Genomic DNA, 18,370 nt, shown 5'->3' with positions numbered 1-18,370 from the left:
AGGCATACACAATCCCTTAAAGTATTAAAAATATTTATTTTTAAAAAATTTCAATGTCTTAAAAAATAAAACCGTAATAGTTATATATTCGCATTTTATCGAGAAACCATTCAAAGGAAATTTCTTTCAGCAATGGCACCACGGTGCGTTTACACCTAGTAGGTAGCCCTCCTACCTCTTTAAAGTTTGTTCGCATATCATAAATTAGCTAAATTTCGAAAGTCTGTCTATCCGCGATACCAGAGATGCAATTGCATGCATCGTAATTTCTCTTTTTCGTTTTTCTGATTATATATTAGATGTTTAATAAACAAAAGAAAGTTTCGATTTTCATTACTGGTGACAAATTTTAGCTATAATTTTTGTGGTTTTCAGTTACTATCAATCTTTAAGTATCATAAATTAGCCAATTTTCGAAAGTGAAAAACTGTCGATACGCGATATTCGAGAAGCAATTGCATGCATCTTATTTTTTTTTTCCTTTTTTCTGATATATATAAGATATTTAATAAAGAGAAGGAAGTTTTGATTTCTATTACTTTTGACAAATTTTAGCTATGAGTTAAGTAGTTTTCAGTTATTAAATTCTATTACTAGTGACAATTTTTAGCTATAAGTTTTGTAGTTTTCAGTTAATAATTTTTAAGTATCATAAATTAGCCAATTTTCGAAAGTGGAAAACTGTCGATACGCGATATTAGAGATGTAATTGCATGCATCTTATTTTCTCTTTTCGTTTTTCTGATTATATATTAGACATTTAATAAAGAGAAGGAAGTTTCGATTTCTATTACTAGTGACAATTTTTAGATGTAAGTTTCGTAGTTTTCAGTTAATAAATTTTAAGTGTCATAAATTTGCCAATTTTCGAAAGCGAAAAAAGGGTCGATACACGATATTAGAGATGTAATTGCATGCATTGTAATTTCTCTTTTTCGTTTTTCTGATTATATTTTAGATGTTTAATAAATAGAAGAATGTTTCGATTTCTATTACTGGTGACAAATTTTAGCTATAAGTTAAGTAGCTTCCAGTTATTAAATTCTATTACTAGTGACATTTTTTAGCTGTAAGTTTTGCAGTTTTAATTAATTTCAGTTAATAATTTTTAAATATCATAAATTAGCCAATTTTCGAGAGCAAAAAACTGTCGATACGCGATATTAGAGATGTAATTGCATGCATTTTAATTTCTCTTTTTCGTTTTTCTGATTATATTTTAGATGTTTAATAAATAGAAGAATGTTTCGATTTCTATTACTGGTGACAAATTTTAGCTATAAGTTAAGTAGTTTCCAGTTATTAAATTCTATTACTAGTGACATTTTTAAGCTGTAAGTTTTGCAGTTTTAATTAATTTCAGTTAATAATTTTTAAGTATCATAAATTAGCCAATTTTCGAGAGCGAAAAACTGTCGATACGCGATATTAGAAATGTAATTGCATGCATTTTAATTTCTCTTTTTCGTTTTTCTGATTATATTTTAGATGTTTAATAAACAGAAGAATGTTTCGATTTCTATTACTGGTGACAAATTTTAGCTATAAATTTTGTAGTTTTCAGTTATTAATTATTTCTAGATTCTATCCAGTTATTAATTAGCTACTAACTTTTTTGAAGTTTTTTATCCGTAAAATTTTTGTAGTTTTTGGCTTTTTTCCATGAGGTTTAGTCATTTTTTAGTTGTTGTTTAAAGTTTTTAATTTTTCTTTAAGTTTAGAGTTTCTTTATAATTTTTATACTTTTTAGTTGTCTTTTTTATAATATTTGTTGCATTATTTTTTCAGAAGGGGAGAACACTACGTAATTACAACTGTTAAGCAGTCATCCTATTACTCTAAAATTTGCAAGCACAACTATTCTTCGAAAGTGAAGCTGAATAATAGGGATGCATTAGCACTTGAAGAGGGAAAGTATTTATTTCTATGAAATCTGAAGAACTGAGAAAAAACGACAGACCAGTTCTTATCCCCACTTTACTGCATAATAACTCCCAGAGCACGTTACTGTTTGATTCATATGTCCTCAAAATGCAACAGTCCAAAATCATCCAAAAAAAAAAAAAAAAAGATGAATTATCACTTGGGCTGTACTTTAGTTCATTTTATAAGTCTGGTTTTAGTGGTTTAGAAATGCTTAATTTGGTTCTAGAAAATTTGAATTTGTGGTTTTAATTAACTGAAAATTATCGCAGTCCAACTTATTTTCGTTTTCTTTTTTCCTATAGGGAGACGTTAATATATAAGTCATAGATTTATTGTTTAATTTATCCATATTCGTACACTTTTAATGTTTCGTAATCATCGCCCCTAAATACAATTTCAAAAATCATGTTAAAAAATTATGCACATTTGTGCTCGCGATGTTATATTTCAACAAGGAAAAAAGAAAATCGATATTTTTATACTATCGAAACTAAGAATGGAAATCGTGCTTGCATAAATTGACTGATTAAACTAATAGATCTTTCTACTCATATATCAAACCCTTTTATTTACTTTTGTGTAGCATTTGAAATACCACAACAATTCTTAACTTCTGTCCAAAATTCTTTATTTCAAATATCACATAAGCATTTCTGAGGTTATGTGAGCAATAATTATGAATATTTATAGTTATAAGCATTACTTATCAAACAAAGGCGAAATATATGTTCTTTAAAAGTGTAAGTTTAAGAATTATTATAACGACATCAATGCTTTAAAAATAAAAATTTTAAAAGAATTTCTGCCATTCCAGTAAATCTCGAAACAAAAAGAAGATATTTAAATGAATTTTTTTTATTTTTTTATTTTCGGAATGATTTATTAAAGCCATTTAAAAACATCAACTATGTATTTCTTATAATATATTTTGTTTTCCTACGCTATTTGTTACCTTATTTTTGTCAAGGTTTTATTTAATGTCAAGGTCGCTTATAACAAAACTGCGTCTAAGTTCACGGCATCTTTGAAAAGTGTTTCTTTCCGAGATTCAACTTACCTAAAAACATAAGGTCCTAATTCTTCCAATTTTGGTTTCTTGCCTTCATGTTCAAATTCGAAAGGATTAGTAATGTTGAAAATGTATATATTCTGGTAAATAGGAATGGGTAATTCTTTCCAGATGTCAAAAAATTCATTCCCAGGTTTTAATGTCAATTCCTGTAAAAGAAATTAAAAAAAATAGTATTAGCTTCAGACTTCTGGGTGGAAATCAAGTTTGGGTTACGTAAAAATAAGGAATTTATATATTTAAAAATTGTAAATAATACTTTTAAATTTGAGATGTCAAAATACAGTTTAGGAATGAAAATCCCATAATTACGTTTAGAATGCCTGGGGAATGACTTATGTCATACAGGAATCTAAAGAGCAGATTTGTTGGCCACTTTTTCAGGGACACCATATTAAGTGGGCCAACGTTAGGACAGTCCCACTGTAAGGACAGATAGTACAGTGCTTGAAAGAACATCCATGCCTTGCCCGGGATTCGAACCCTTCTGATGCAAGGTCAGTTCCCTGACCCCTACACGGACCGATCGGTAGGATTAGGATGTCAAAGTGTGAATTTTAAGAACGAAAATAACTTTGAGTAAGTTTGAGGGCTAGGAAGTTAAAATACTTAAATCATGAAGATCAAGAATGAAAATTAAATTCTCAAGTTTAAGGTTGAGGATGTCAAAATAACATAATTTATCAAATTACAATTATGTGTTTTGGAAAAGGATTTTAAAAATAGATTAATCAAAAAAAATTATTCATTTTTTCAATTTGAATATCTGAATTTGAATTTTAGAAGCTCGCTTTGTATAAACTGCAGACGCTCAATTTTGCTTTATTTTAAGACAGTCAGTGACATAAAATAATAATAATGATATGAAAAGAATATTTAAATATATAAAAACCGCCTTGAGAGTGATAGCAAAAATCTGAAGTTAAAGAATTTCAATGTCAGACTGCAAAGTTTCATGCTTTTAAATTAAATTTTTTTTAATCTGAAATATTATAACAACTCTTTTGAGCGCAATGCTTTGAAAGACTTTGATTATTTGAAATAATTACTGGTAAAATATTGTTATTTTTCATGTTTCTGTTCATAAATTATCGGATAACTCAAAAAAAAAACCGTAACTTGTATTTTAAAAGGAAACAAATGTTCATGTGATAGCTGAAATAATTAAACTTATATAGCATTTGTAGTCTTGAAAACTGTTATGTAAACTATTATGTTTGTAAGAAAATACCGTAATTTGTATTTTAAAATGAAGCAAATGTTAATGCGATAGCTGAAATAATTAAACTTATATACATTTGTAGTTTTAAAAGCTGTTATGTCTTATCTATATTATTATTGCAATGATATAGATAAGAAATATTCATCATATTATTACCCATATAACGAACGATATTATAAAATTATTCACTGTAGCTAATTAGTTAAAAAATATAAGAGGGAAAGTACTATAAGAATAAAAGCATATCATAGGAATGAGGTAATGCATTTCTAATCAACGGAGAATTCAAAAGGAAAATTAAAAATCTGAAATGAAAGAAGCCTTAACTTTCAATGTTATTGGCATTCACATTTATTTGTTGAAGCATTCGGAAAATTGTTCCAAATTAATGGGTATAGAGGAAAATATAAACTAACTAAAGGATTCTTTTTCTCAGAAAAGAGGGAAAATATATTCTTTCTCGAAAAAAACACTATTTGCAAGTGCTCTGATTGTATATTAAACATTAATTACTTGAGGGGATAAAAAGAAAAAAAATACAAAATGTTAAAGAAAAAATCGTGATGATTTATAGTTTTATAAATAAACTATATGCAATATTTATATATTTAACTATTTACAGTATTTTTATACTGTTAGTTTTAGTTGAATATCGCTCTAGTGACCCATTCATCAAGTTAACACTGTTAGAAATGTTCGACCCAGATAAACTATAATATCTTTTTGATACAGTTATATGTTAAACCATATTACAATTTTTCTTTAATTTGATTTTTTTATTTGTTTTATATTATAACTGTCGTTGAACAGCCGACCCAATTTTTTGGTTAATGACTCCGTAGCCTTGTAATTTTGGACACAACCTGTAGTTTTTTATTTTTTACTTAAATCAAATGCATATCAAAAATTCTGACTGTCCAATAGCAAGGTAACCATCAAGGAGAATTCAAGAAAACTAAACATCCAGTCAACGAATGTATACATCGCACATAATGATCATCGAATGAAGGTAATCATCGCATAAAATTCCATAAAATAAAATTATTTAATTTTAACCTTTAAATTTAGCAAAGCAAATAAATAAATAAAAAAATTTCTGATATCAAGGATTTATCTTTGTCTTAAACATCAGGATGTATAAGAATAACTCATTAGCACTTGTTTTTCTCATTAGCACTTAAAATTGAGGAAGAGTATTGTACTACATGTACGTTAAATCAGTGTAATTACTTTGCGGAAAATTTCAGTATTAATATTTGTAGCTGTTGCATTCGAGTCATGCAGTCGAAAACTATTTTTTTTAAATATATATTTTTTTTAGTGTCTGAAAAAAAAATTTCAGTCAATTTGATTGGAAAATAAAGCCATGTATATGTTCTGTCAAAATAATGTTCTGTTCAAGATTAAGTATACATTTTTGAAAGAAAATAAATTTATTTTTGCTAAGCATAAAAAAAATTTAAAATGTAGCTTGAAATAGCTTTTGTATTGTTCCTTGAATCAATCTAAAGGCCTGTGCTACAGGTTGCACAAATACATTTCCCCAAGGGGTTATGCAACTACCAAAATGTAGAAAAAAAATTGTGTTCTTAGTAAAGCTGTAATTTTTGAAATATTCTTGTAAAATGCTCTTATATTATAATTTTAAGCTTATATTCTAGGTTTTTAATTTATTTAACTGATTCCATCTTAAACCGTGTAGCATTCGCAGAATATATGAAAAATGAATTTTAATTGTTAGAATATTGAAATTCAATCAACTTCAAAAGAAAAGAACTTAAATGAATACCATTCAAGGAATAACAGTCAATTGCCTGAGGTACTACACTAAGTAGTTTAGATGGAAACTCATTGATAAAAAAATAAATAAATTCTGAAGAGTACAACAGAATGTGTTCTCAAAGAATTAGATTACAAGACAAACCCTCAATTTGTTTCTCACAAAAATTCTTTGATTACTGAATTATTATTTTATAAATATATAAGAAAAAATTGGATACAGAACACAGGAGAAAATTTACTTAAAAATTTCGAATTAATCAGATTATATCTTTCTTTTTTTTTTAAAAAAAAAAAGAAAATAAAGAAAGCGACAATGAAAGAAATTAATCCATTAAAAACATGGATCATTTTAAGAAAGGAATGCTTTCTCTACTGTTTTCAATCTTATTTATATTTTATTGTCTAACTTGAAATTAACTGTAAATTTTGAATTGGGCAGTTCATATTTCTCATTTTTATACCGATTATAAAAAGAACATACACACACATCAATGCAAGAGTAAGTATGGATCATTTTGGAGAAAAGATAGCTTTCTTCACCTATCTAATCCATCTTTGATTTAAGTACATCACGACAGTAGAGAAAAGAAAAACGTGTTTGAAATCCCTAAAAAGCCCAATGCCGTTTGCATTAAAAACGAAGACCGTTCCGCATTTGGTGATAATGCAGACTGAACTTGATCTCATCTCAAAGGTTTATTTAGGGGGAAGAAAATAGTTTATTTGATTATAACGAAAATAACAACAATAAAAAACTTTATGAATGTTGTTTGGGTACTTCTTTGCTATAGCTCTTTAATTGTTGCATTTATTGTATCTTTTTCATCAGTTTAAAGATTGAACTACAATTCTATAATTGAAAGGCTTAATAAAAGAAGATTATAAAGGAAATTTTTTTAAAAAATATAATAACTCTAATAACGATCTTATTTTAGACTTATTTAATTATAAAACATTGATTTATATTGCCAAGTCATTATATTTTGAAGATCTCATTGGATGATTGATACTAATTTATTATTTTTTTAATGTTTCTGGAAAAGAAGAAGAAACCAAGAGCATTTGGAATAAACAATAGACGATTTTAGAAAGCTTCTCTCTTTTTCTTCCTAAATAAAATAAACTATTGTATAAAAAAAATAACTATTGTATAAAAGTTGTGTAAACTATTGTATAAAAGTTATTTTACTGAAATTCATGAAAATGAGACCTTTGTCCACTCATCTTTTTAACTATGAAATATGAGGCTTTTGCCTTTTATTCTACTATATTAGTGATTAATTAGTTAACTATAGGGTATAAGTACTTTTCACTTAGTACTGATCATGAACTAAATTAAGATATTTAACATTCTTAGGTAAGAACTTACTATTTGTGAATAATCAAAAGACCATTTTAAGTACAGAAAACTTTGTATAAATTTATAACACATTATTTAGATAAGGTTTAGAACATATGTTACATATATTAGATGTTATGTATTAATGTATTATTTTACGGTATTCCTAAACTGTATTGATGTATTTTTTAATTGCATTTAATTATAATGTATTCTTGATATTCTTTAGGCTAGTACTTACTATTTTTGAAGAATCAAAAGATGATTGTAAGTTTACAAAACTTTTTACACATTCGAAAACAAACAGTGTTTAGTGCATACGTTACATATAATATATATTAAGTATTAATGTTATTTTTTGTAACAGGGACGAAGTTAAAAGGAGGGGATCCGAGACACCCCGTGAAATTACAAAAGAAAGGAAATTCGGGCCAAATTTTTAATAACTATAAAATGCTTTTTTTTATGTTGATTTATATTTCTAACAAAATAGTAGAAATCTTTTCTTATACCGAAATGTAGGCGAAAATAAATTATCTCCTAAATTTTGACTCCTACTTTAACTGAAACAAACCCTTGCCGTCAGGCTAACTATGAAAGGTTTCCGTGATTTCCTCCATGAAACGCAAATGCGGGTTAGTTCCTTTCAAAAGTCCTCCACAAAGGCAATTTCTCCCAATATGTGATACAGAAGCTCCCTTGTCTTCTGGATTAGGTTCAAAATTACAAGGCTACGGAGTTGAACATTAGTAGCTGTAAACCCTAAAAATTGGGTAAGCTGTGCAACGACGGTTATAAAGTAAAATATACATATGTATCGATGCATTAATGATGTATGCATAAAAATTGTAGGCTAAATTCCCTATGAAAATTTTCTCACAATGCCCTTGTGAGGAGTTAATAAAAAAATTAATAATAAAAATATTGATAAAAAAAAACTTCTTTTCGGTGAGAGGCAGATCAAATAAAAAACGCTGTTAAATATTTAAATCTTTTATACCATTACTTTCTCAAAATATCTGAAAGGAATGATAAACATTTGAATTTCAATACTTTAAGCATATTTAATACGTTTGATTAATAAATGATTTATTTAATACATTTATTCTAAATACAACTCAAAGACAAATAGTTTGTTTTTTTATCTTAACAACAGACGATTACCGTCAATGAAGGACGTCTGTTGAATGAACAACAAATCAAATATTTCTTTTATTTAACTAAATTTAAAATAAAAATATTATTTTACCGATTCACTGACTTTAAAGCTTTTCTTAGGTAAATAACGTTCAGAATTTTCAGAATTGTTACCATAGATTTAGTTTTAAAAAAATTCAAGAAATTCTTTCGGATTCGAAGAATTCTAGATGCTCATTGTTCAGAATACATTAGGATGGTTTTGATTCGAGGTATTTAAGATATCTTCCTTTATTTTATGTAATATTTTTTATCATATTTTCCTTCTAATATTTTGCATTTTTACTTTTTTCAAATGAAAATGTTTAATTATTTTTTATTTCATAAAAAATTATCTAAGTACGCATTTGCAATGATGAAAGCAAAGTATTAAAACAAGAAGTTCTTATTCAAAACTTGTTCTTTTCTCCGTTTTGATACTTCCGGTTCTCTAGTTTTTGATGCTTCCTGTTTTATTCTTTGTTAAACCTTTAATACTTATGTATTACTACTGCACTAATATTTAGATGAAATATCTAATAATTATTATAACAATAATTACTAAAGACGTAATGAAACTGAAAAATATTGAAGATACTGCTTCTTTGTATTTAGGTCACAGTGTAATTTGGAATCACATGTTTCATAAATTTTTGTGCTGTAGCATTTAATTGGTGTTCTGGTTTAATTGTTTGCTTCTAAATATTTTTATTTCATTAAAAATATTTCGTTGTGAAAAATTTAAAAAAAAGCGTGGTTGCGTATTTCACAAAATCTTTTTTTTTTTTTGAAAAAAAGCTCTACACGTTTGAATTTTCAGCAGCTATAAATATTTCACAACACTTAGTACACCGAAAGAGGAGTTTTTATCAACACTGGTAATCAGTACTTGGCAATCAGAATGTAAATAAAGCTTGGTTTTATTTGCCCTTTTGCAAGTTAATAAGAAAGCTTAATTACTTGACTATATCTTGCCTAAAATGTTTTAAAAGAGATTTAAAGGACTTGAATTCTTTTTTTTATTGAAAAATGCATTTATAATTTTAATTTACTCTGCAAAAAAATTATGTGCTTCAAAGATTCGCTTATTAATTTGTTACATTTGTCATCATATGCTAAAAAACGACTAGTTTAGTTTCGGCTCTTTTTTGATCAAATTGAAACAATGTTGGTCAATCTGAATCAATCCATGGTTTATCTTATCAGTCTTATCAATCAATCAATGGTCAATTTGATCAATCTGAAAATATCCTCAGTGGTAGACAGGTCATGGGTTAGAGTCCCCTTGCCCTCAGGCTAATCGCGGGATGTTTTCGTAATTTTCCTCTCCTTGTAACGTAAAAGTTGACTAGTTCCTTTAAGAAGTCCATCACGAAGGCAAACATTCTCCCAATACTTGATCCAGAAGTTCCCTTATTTTCTGGATTGGGATCAAAATCTCAAGACTACGGAGTTGAACATAAAGTAGTCGTAAACCCAGAATTGAGTCGGCTATTCAACAACGGTTCTAAAACAAAATCTGAAACTGTGGGTTAAAAAATAAACTCTGAATACGGCATTAGATTTAAAAGTATGGTGAAAAAGATACCGAAAAATCTTCCAAATTAAAAAATGAAGTTAGTAATAAACGTAACTAAAAAAAGAAATTTAGGAGATTTGTGAGTAAACAATACTTTTTTGGTTTGATCTTTCTTTTCTAGAAAAAAATATTTTCGAAATATAATATAAATTAGTCACTATGTTTCAGCCCCATCTAATAAAATCGTACGTGTTAATGATCCGATTGAGTAGTTGTCTAGTTCTCCGCAGACGGATCGTTAATTCTAATTGTTTTTTACTTTAATATTAAACATTTGAATCACAGGAACTTGTTTAATGGATTCATAAACAGATCCAGACTTTCATTTATAACTTGTTTGAAACAAGGTGAGGGAATTTCATTTTTAATTTTTCGGTCAAGGATTGGTTTTCATTCCCTATTTAATGTGCTTAGTTATGTAATGCAAATCAGTATCTTTACACCTTCCTATTTAAGTGAAATTATATTTTTATAACAATATTAATACGGATAAATGCAGAGAATTCTTTATATAATTGATCTTTACATATAAATTCAGCATGCTTTTTCATTAGAAAAACCAACAAAATCTAATCAGAAGAATTGACGATCATAAGGTAGTCGTATAATGCTCAACTCCGTAGCCTTGTAATTTTGAACCCAATCCAGAAGACAAAGAAACTCCTGGATCTAGTATTGGGAGAAATTTGCCTTCGTGGAGGATTTTTTTGATGGAACTCACCCGCATTTGCGTTACATACAGAGGAAGACCACGAGAACTTCCCACTGTTAGCCTGATGGCAAGGAGACTCTAACCCATGGTCCGTCTACCACTAAAGATATTTCACGACAGCACTGTACGGAATTCGGATGCGGAATTCGTATCTACTGGGATTCAAACCCGGTTCGCCTCATTGGAAGGCGAACGCTTTATCTTCTGAGTCATCGTGGCTCCGATATTGAGGTTTTATAATTTTGTAACCGTCGTTGAACAGCCGACCCAATTTTATGGGTTTACGACTACTAATGTTCAATTCGGTAGCCTTGTAATTTTAAACCCAATCCAGAAGACAAGGGAACTCCTGGATCGAGTTACACTCTAACGAATTTCATATCATTGCCAGCTGAGTTAGAAATTACTAATATTGCATACATAGCCTTATGAATTCTACGGAATGATTAATCAGCAAAGTTAGAAGCAATTTATATTTCCCTCAGGTCCTACGCATTCTATAGAATGACAGAGGAAAAAATTCCAAAAAGTGACAAGCATTCTATAAAGTGAGTAGGCTAAGCATTTAATAATTAAACTATTTCATACCTTGCCTAAAATCTCTAGACGTTCTATACAATGACTAAACATGTCGGCATTTCAAACATGGACAGCAACTTGTGCATTAATTTTTATTGCTTAAAGCAGGTTAAAGTCTATTTACCTTTCGTTTCAAACATCAAACTCACTATCATATTACTCGTATAATTACCTTTTCCGTTTGTTCTAAGTCCATTAAATAGCATCTGTTCTTTAAGCGTTGCAATATAAAGAATAAAAAAAAAGTACCAAGTATGGAAAGGAGAAAAAATTTAAATACGTAGACATTCAAATTTACCCAAGTTGTCAGTTGCAACGTCTATCAATTTCATCCATTCAGTTTTTAAGTTCAGATTTTTCTTACGCAGTTTAGTTTCACTCAATTGATAAAAGAAAATTGCAAATTATATAATGACATCATATCTTATTATACCTTCACTGTGAAATAAGAAGACATACATTTTTTGCAAACATATGTAAATATGTTCTGTGTTTTTGCCTGTCAAATTTTGTTGAAAACTGCAAAGAACGAAACTTGAGAGAAATATGATGGAACTTAAAAGATGCATAAAAAGAAACAGTCAGTGAACTCAAATTTACATTACGTTCTGTACTTATAATTTGAAAGAACAAAATCTTTAATGTCTGGAATTCAGAGCAGCCTCCTCATATCATAATCACATTTCTTCGGTACATAGTATCACCTTACGTTGTAAGAAATTTTGGACATTAAACCACAAAATCATTTAAATGTTTTGTAAGTTAAATCACAATATCATCCAGATGAAGCCTTCTTATATGTAATTGCCATGTACTATATTTCAACTTACTGTAAAACCCAATTAAGGTAAACAGATTTCTATGGTTGGGCAAATTTATTTTTATAAGCTTGACAAAGTTTCTTTTTTTACCTGTTTCGTTGTAGATAAATGTGTTTCGTTTCGATTTTCTTGTATAATTGGGAGAAAGTACAGTGTACAAAATAAGAAACGGACCACCTCGAATAACTTTTTATCTAATGATCGGATCTTCACGTTCTGGGGCTCAATCTCACAAGGTTATGGTTCGGGAGGGGGAGACCTCAAATATGCTAATTAGTTAGTAGAGACGATATATTAAGTTACGAAATCAGACAAGAAAACGTACTTTCTCTAAATAAATATACCGTTTTTTTCAACGAATTAAGGTTTCTGAACACCAAAATATTGGGGGTAGCAGCAATCTGGGAAATATGGTCAGCATAGTTTGTCAGGAGAGTGGTCCAAAGTTTGGACCACTTAATGTTAATTTTATTTTTTGCGTCTTTCGCCATGTCTCGAGAACTTTTTGAGCGAATGGAAAAATTTTTGCACACACATATAAAATTCGTGTATTCAAAAATAATTTTATGTAAAATATTAATTTTAGTATATATTTATTATTTTTTTTATTATTTAATTGTAATCGAAAACTTTTTGAATTATAAGTTATATAATTCTTACGCCGTTTTAAGAAATCTAATTTAAAATGGCAAAATACAAAGTTTGAGTGAAATCGGTCGAATAGTTCCTGAGAAATCAAATTTTAAAAAAAAGTCGTATTTTAAAAATTCGATTTCTCGGGAATTATTTGAACAATTTCATTCAAATTTTGAATTTTGCCATGTAAAATTATTTTCTTTAAATTGATATAAAAAAAATTGTATATCTTACAATTAAAATCTTTTTCTGATTAATATTAAATAAAATAATAAAAAATAATAAATATTTATTTAAAGTTATTTTTTGATTCAAATTATTTTCAGATAAGTGAATTTTATAATTGTAAGTAAAATGTTTTCAATAATAAATAGTTTTCAGTTGAAATTTCTCGAGATATGGCGAAATACTCAAAAAAAAAAATTAACATTGAGGGGTCCAAACTTTGGAGCACTTTGGGGGTCAGAAATCCGTGTCCGTTGAAAGAAGGATATATTTATTCAGAAAAAGCACGTTTTTGTGTCGAATTTTGCAACTTAAAATAAAGTCTGCACTTAATAATTATCCTATTTGTGGTCACTCTCTCGAACCATTGAAATTGAGTTCAAGAACGTGAAGATCCGATCATTAGACAAAAATTTATTCAGGGTGGTCCTTTAATTTTTACTAATTTTTGTTTCTTTATTTTTTTAAGTACTGTACATCTGAGTTCCTTAGCATTGATTTGAAACAAGGAACAAACATTAGAGCAATTCCTTAAAGAAATAAAAAATATTGGAGAACTGGATTTAGCAACGTACTTAAAATGCATCATACGGAAAATTTCAGCTTGATTCCACATAAAGCAGCAAGCTTTTTTTGCACTTAGTTTATAAATGTGTTCATCATTGAGTGGCTGTCATTGTCAGCTTTAAATCAAACAAAACAGAAAATCGATGACTTTTTGCGCAATGCTGACCATATTGCAGCACACGGCGAAGTCTTAACCTGAAATGATGACTATAATCCATCTTGTCCATCTTGGTCAGACGAAAATAAGGAGAAGTATTTTTAACAGATTATAACATTACATTCCTGCTCATACTAAAAACAAAACAGCTACTAACGTTGATAGTTAAATTTGGATTAATTTATTTCATGAATGCTGGCAGCAGAATAATCGAATAGAATTGAAGCAATATAATGAAAAACCACATTTTTAATTTCTCTAAGAGAGCTTTTATAATTAAAAACACTCTGATTTTCATGAAGTCAACAATATTTTTTGTCTATTGTTCGGTTATCAAGTGTAAATTTTGAAAACATTTAAAGTACTTATCTGGAGACAATACAAAGAAGTAGTCTGATGCAAAAATTTAAAGTTTGGAAAAAGTATATAAAAAAATTGCTAATAACTTTAATCGGTTAATTTTTTTAACTTAATAAATCAAGTTTGAAATTTTATAGCAATTTAAAGTCAATAACTTATATTTAAGGTTTTATTTATTTACTTGTCCCGTAGTGGACTGATCGTAAAGACACGGTTCCCAGCAGAACACCGAAGTCAAGCATCACTGGTTGTGACCAGTAAGAAGGTAGGTGACCACTTTGATCAGCCTGCATAGGGACCAAAGGTGCGCAGTATCGATCCTCGTAAAAACTGTTCTACCGTAAAGTGCTCAACTTCACGTGTAGGTCGTCGGGCTACAAAAGCAGAGAAGCCATCCCCCTGCAGAGGATTAAAAATTGCGATGGCACGTCTTCAGATCATCCTCCGGGATGTTCCCCAGACCATCACCAATAGTCCATTGTCAGCTCTAGTGCGACTCAAATAATGTACCGACCTACAAAGTACTTACCATTTATTTACTTTATTCTTTATTTTGTAATTTTTTTTAAATTTACATTTAGGGAATGCTCAGAAAAACTGACAAAATTCAGTAAATCCGTAAACCTGTGTTTTTAATTAAAATCAATTTAAAAAGAAATTTGTTGAAACAAATTCAGACTGGGATTTTTTTTTTCTGTGACCATGAAAAAAAACTACTATGACATTGCGACGATAAATCACTTTCTCTCTCAAAAAGGTAATTTCTTTGACACCAAACATTCTAAGACATTTCAAATTAAAGATAAGGGAAATATCACGAGAAATTTATCAACGATTAGACCAATTTACGTTAATACTCATCACATATTTTTTCTTCCTTTTTTTAAAAAATTCTATCGAGGATATAATCTCTATTATTTTAGCTATAAACTCAAAAATCAAGTAGTTTTTTGTGCTCCATAATAGACCGTTAATGTAACATCAAAGTTAATCACTTCCTCAATAACATCTTACTTTCATGAATTTTCCTCAAAATGTGTTAGCTAATAAAAATATAGCAAAAAAGGTTGACTTACCTTTAAACTACTCAGGGGGGAGGGGAATTTACTTTAATAAAAATTATGGGTAATTTATAAGCGACAAAAGTAGAGATTTTGTTTACCTTTAAGAGGGTGTGTTAGCGTAATTTATCAACTAACTAACGTCTCGTTTGAAAGTTAATTGTACTTTAATTGCCGTCCCACTTTAACCTTTATTTGTTCAAGTCGTACGTTATTTTTTTATTTTTTATTTAATCGTTTCCACCACAGCAAATTTTCATTGAAAACTTTGGGCATACAGTGCATTAGCATCCATATAATGTTAATTCTGAGTAAAGAAATATATTAGAGCTCTGTGTTGTCTAAAAAAATAGTGGTTGCTAAAAAATGGGGGACGTTTAGAAGCAATTCGTTTTAAATTTTTAGTGGTTCGTAATATTTTTGACTAGTTATTACCGGACTGGAATGGGTTAACACTAAAAAGTCTTGTAGATTGGAATACATACGTACCTCCGCATGTTTTAAAGTATCAGAATTTAACTTTTTAACTATATTTTTTTAGCTTAATTTCTATTGAAAGATAGAATATGTTATCTTCTTGCTGGAGGAATGAATGAAATAGAATATACAAAAAAAAATTTTTTTTAAAAGACAAGCTGTCATTTCAAACAAATACCATTACCAGTGCCGAGAAACCATTTTTCATCCATTAACGTCTCGTTGTAATTATATTGCTTCAGTAAAACATTTTTCATTCGATTTTTCATGGAATACAAAATATTTAACTTGTATTTTCTCAATTTTAAAATAATAATTAATAATAATTTGATAATAATAAATTTACCTTGAAAAGGAAGTAAAGTTTTTCATATGTCTTATGCTAATTGAATAATATGGTTATATGTTACAAACTACCGCCATATGTATAGGAAAAGGAGAGTTCGTCTCCCAAGGAATGGACCCAGATTGGTCAAATTGAAATCTGCTTCGTCTCGCACCGACCACAGTGCTGGCGTAAAATATTCCCAGTGATAGACGGATCATGGGTTAAAATCCCCTTGTCGTCGAGCTAACCATGAGAAGTTTTCGTAGTTTTTCTCTCTGTGTAACGTAAATGCAATTCATGAAAAAGTCCTCCTCAAAAGTTTGTTTGCTTAATCCATTGGCTACTGGCTTGGGTTCAAAACGACAGATCTACTAAGTTGAACATTGATAACCCAAAAATGGGTTGGCTGCTCAATGCCGGTTATGAAAAAAATATCAGGCAAATTGAAAAATGCTTTTTATAATTCTGACTTTTTAGACCTATTGCAGTTAGTTCAAATACATTTAGACTTACAATATCATTCTTAGTTAACTGAACTTTGTTTTGAATAAACCCGTATTGTTACCCCAAATAATGTCATTCCGTATACAATGCTAAGTATTTGGAAACTATTTAATAACAACTTCCGTGTCCTCGCATGTAAAATTAGATTAGACGCTTTAAATTATGATACGCAAGACTTGTATAAAATAATAAATATAATAACAGTTTAACAAGTCGGGCACTATTGTTGTTACAAACCAAAAATATTTTCAAATAAAAACGCATCTTTCAATAGAAGCTAATTTTACCTTAATTGGGGATCAGAAAGTATCACGCAAACTCGGCATAATTTTGCTTTATGGTAGTTTTTGAATATCCAAAGCAAACTGATAATTCAATTTATTTATTCTTTGCGTTACAAATATAGATTAACTTTCGAGAATTTATCAACAGTTTTACAAAATCTCATAAACGATATTTAATCAGAAACTAGGGATGGTTTTATAATAGACGAATCGAGATAATAAGATCAAGAATAAGTGTATTATATTTTTAGATACGTTGTCTTTTCTATTGTTTTGAAATAATAAGAGAAGACTTTGTTCTAGGAAATTTTATTAGCTCTTTAAAATATTATTTTCTTCTGTAGAAGAAGGTACATTGAAGAGTCGTAATGATTCGAGTCGACAATTAGAGGTAAATGTACTTACGCCTATTATTATTTCCTATTTTGACTCATATTCATCATGAAAACACGTGCCTGCAATGAACTGAATAAAGTATTTGTAGAAAATGTATTAAATTGTGTATTAATGAGCCATTTTGAGTGCTGTGGAAAATTGCTTTCCCTTCCTTGTAAGCAAGCAAAAAAACTAAACTAAACTATAACTAAAATGATGAAAACTACACGATTCTAAAATTTTGGGTGCTGTATTAGCTCCTAATTTTGTTGCTAATATCTGTTTTACTCATATTCGCTATAAAAATATGTTTCTATCACGGATTACATTAACTATTTGCAGAAAGTGGGAGATATTCTATTAAAATCCGCCATTTTTAAAGCTATTAACAATTGCTTTCTCGTTCTTGCAAGTCAACAATAAAAAGCAATAAACTGAAATGACGCATGCTACATAATTCTGAAATGTTGTGCACTATATGAGCGCTTAATTTTGTTTCTGATTTCCTTTTTTGGCTCATATTTATGATAAAAATACGTGTACACGTGTGTGTCACTAACTAAATCAATTATTGGCAGGAAATGTATGAGCGAGCCATTAAAAGTGCTGTAAAATATTGTTTTCTCATTCCTGCGAGTAAAAAATAAATAAATAAGAGATCAATAAACTAAAACGGCACAAATTATACAAGACACATTCCTATAGCGAATTAAATTAACTATTTGCAGAAAATATATATGTAATTCTACGTGCCGTCTTAAAATATATAATAAAATGATATATAATATATATACACATATATACATAATAATATGAAGAGTTTGTTTGTGCGTATGTGTCCCTCTTATAACTCAAGAATCATTTTTTCTAGCGTCCTGAAATTTGGACAATGCGTAAAAAAATTCAACTTGGATATCTCGAAAGTCTAGTAATTTTAAGTCTAGAATTTCTAGTAATTTTAAAAAGAGTTTTTTTTTTTTTTTGAAAGAAAGCTTTAAATGAAAAGGGGTCTTACAGAACTTTCATTTTGTAACATAACATAAAATTTAAGAACAAAAGATAACACCTCATAATGTGCGAAAAAAATACTTTTATGCGAAATGATCGCCGATAATGCCGATGTCATTTTTAATAAAACTTTTTTAGCAGTGCAAAATAAAATTCGTAGAATTTTAATTCAGAGCTTTCTTT

The 18,370-nt window shown here is 28.7% G+C and overlaps 1 protein-coding gene across 1 annotated transcript in view; it reads right to left on the bottom strand.

The window, feature by feature from the left end:
• Window positions 1-18,370, bottom strand: part of LOC107443634 (platelet glycoprotein 4) — an 80,406-nt gene that overhangs the window by 39,189 nt on the left and 22,847 nt on the right. Inside the window, exon 2 of the mRNA XM_016057570.3 lies at window positions 2,984-3,144. Coding sequence (XP_015913056.1) covers window positions 2,984-3,144 — 161 coding nt within the window. The remainder of the gene's footprint in view (window positions 1-2,983; window positions 3,145-18,370) is intronic.

This window comes from Parasteatoda tepidariorum, chromosome X2 (assembly GCF_043381705.1).
Source record: "Parasteatoda tepidariorum isolate YZ-2023 chromosome X2, CAS_Ptep_4.0, whole genome shotgun sequence".
Classification (NCBI taxonomy): domain Eukaryota; kingdom Metazoa; phylum Arthropoda; class Arachnida; order Araneae; family Theridiidae; genus Parasteatoda; species Parasteatoda tepidariorum.
This window is presented reverse-complemented; position numbering and strand designations above follow the sequence as displayed.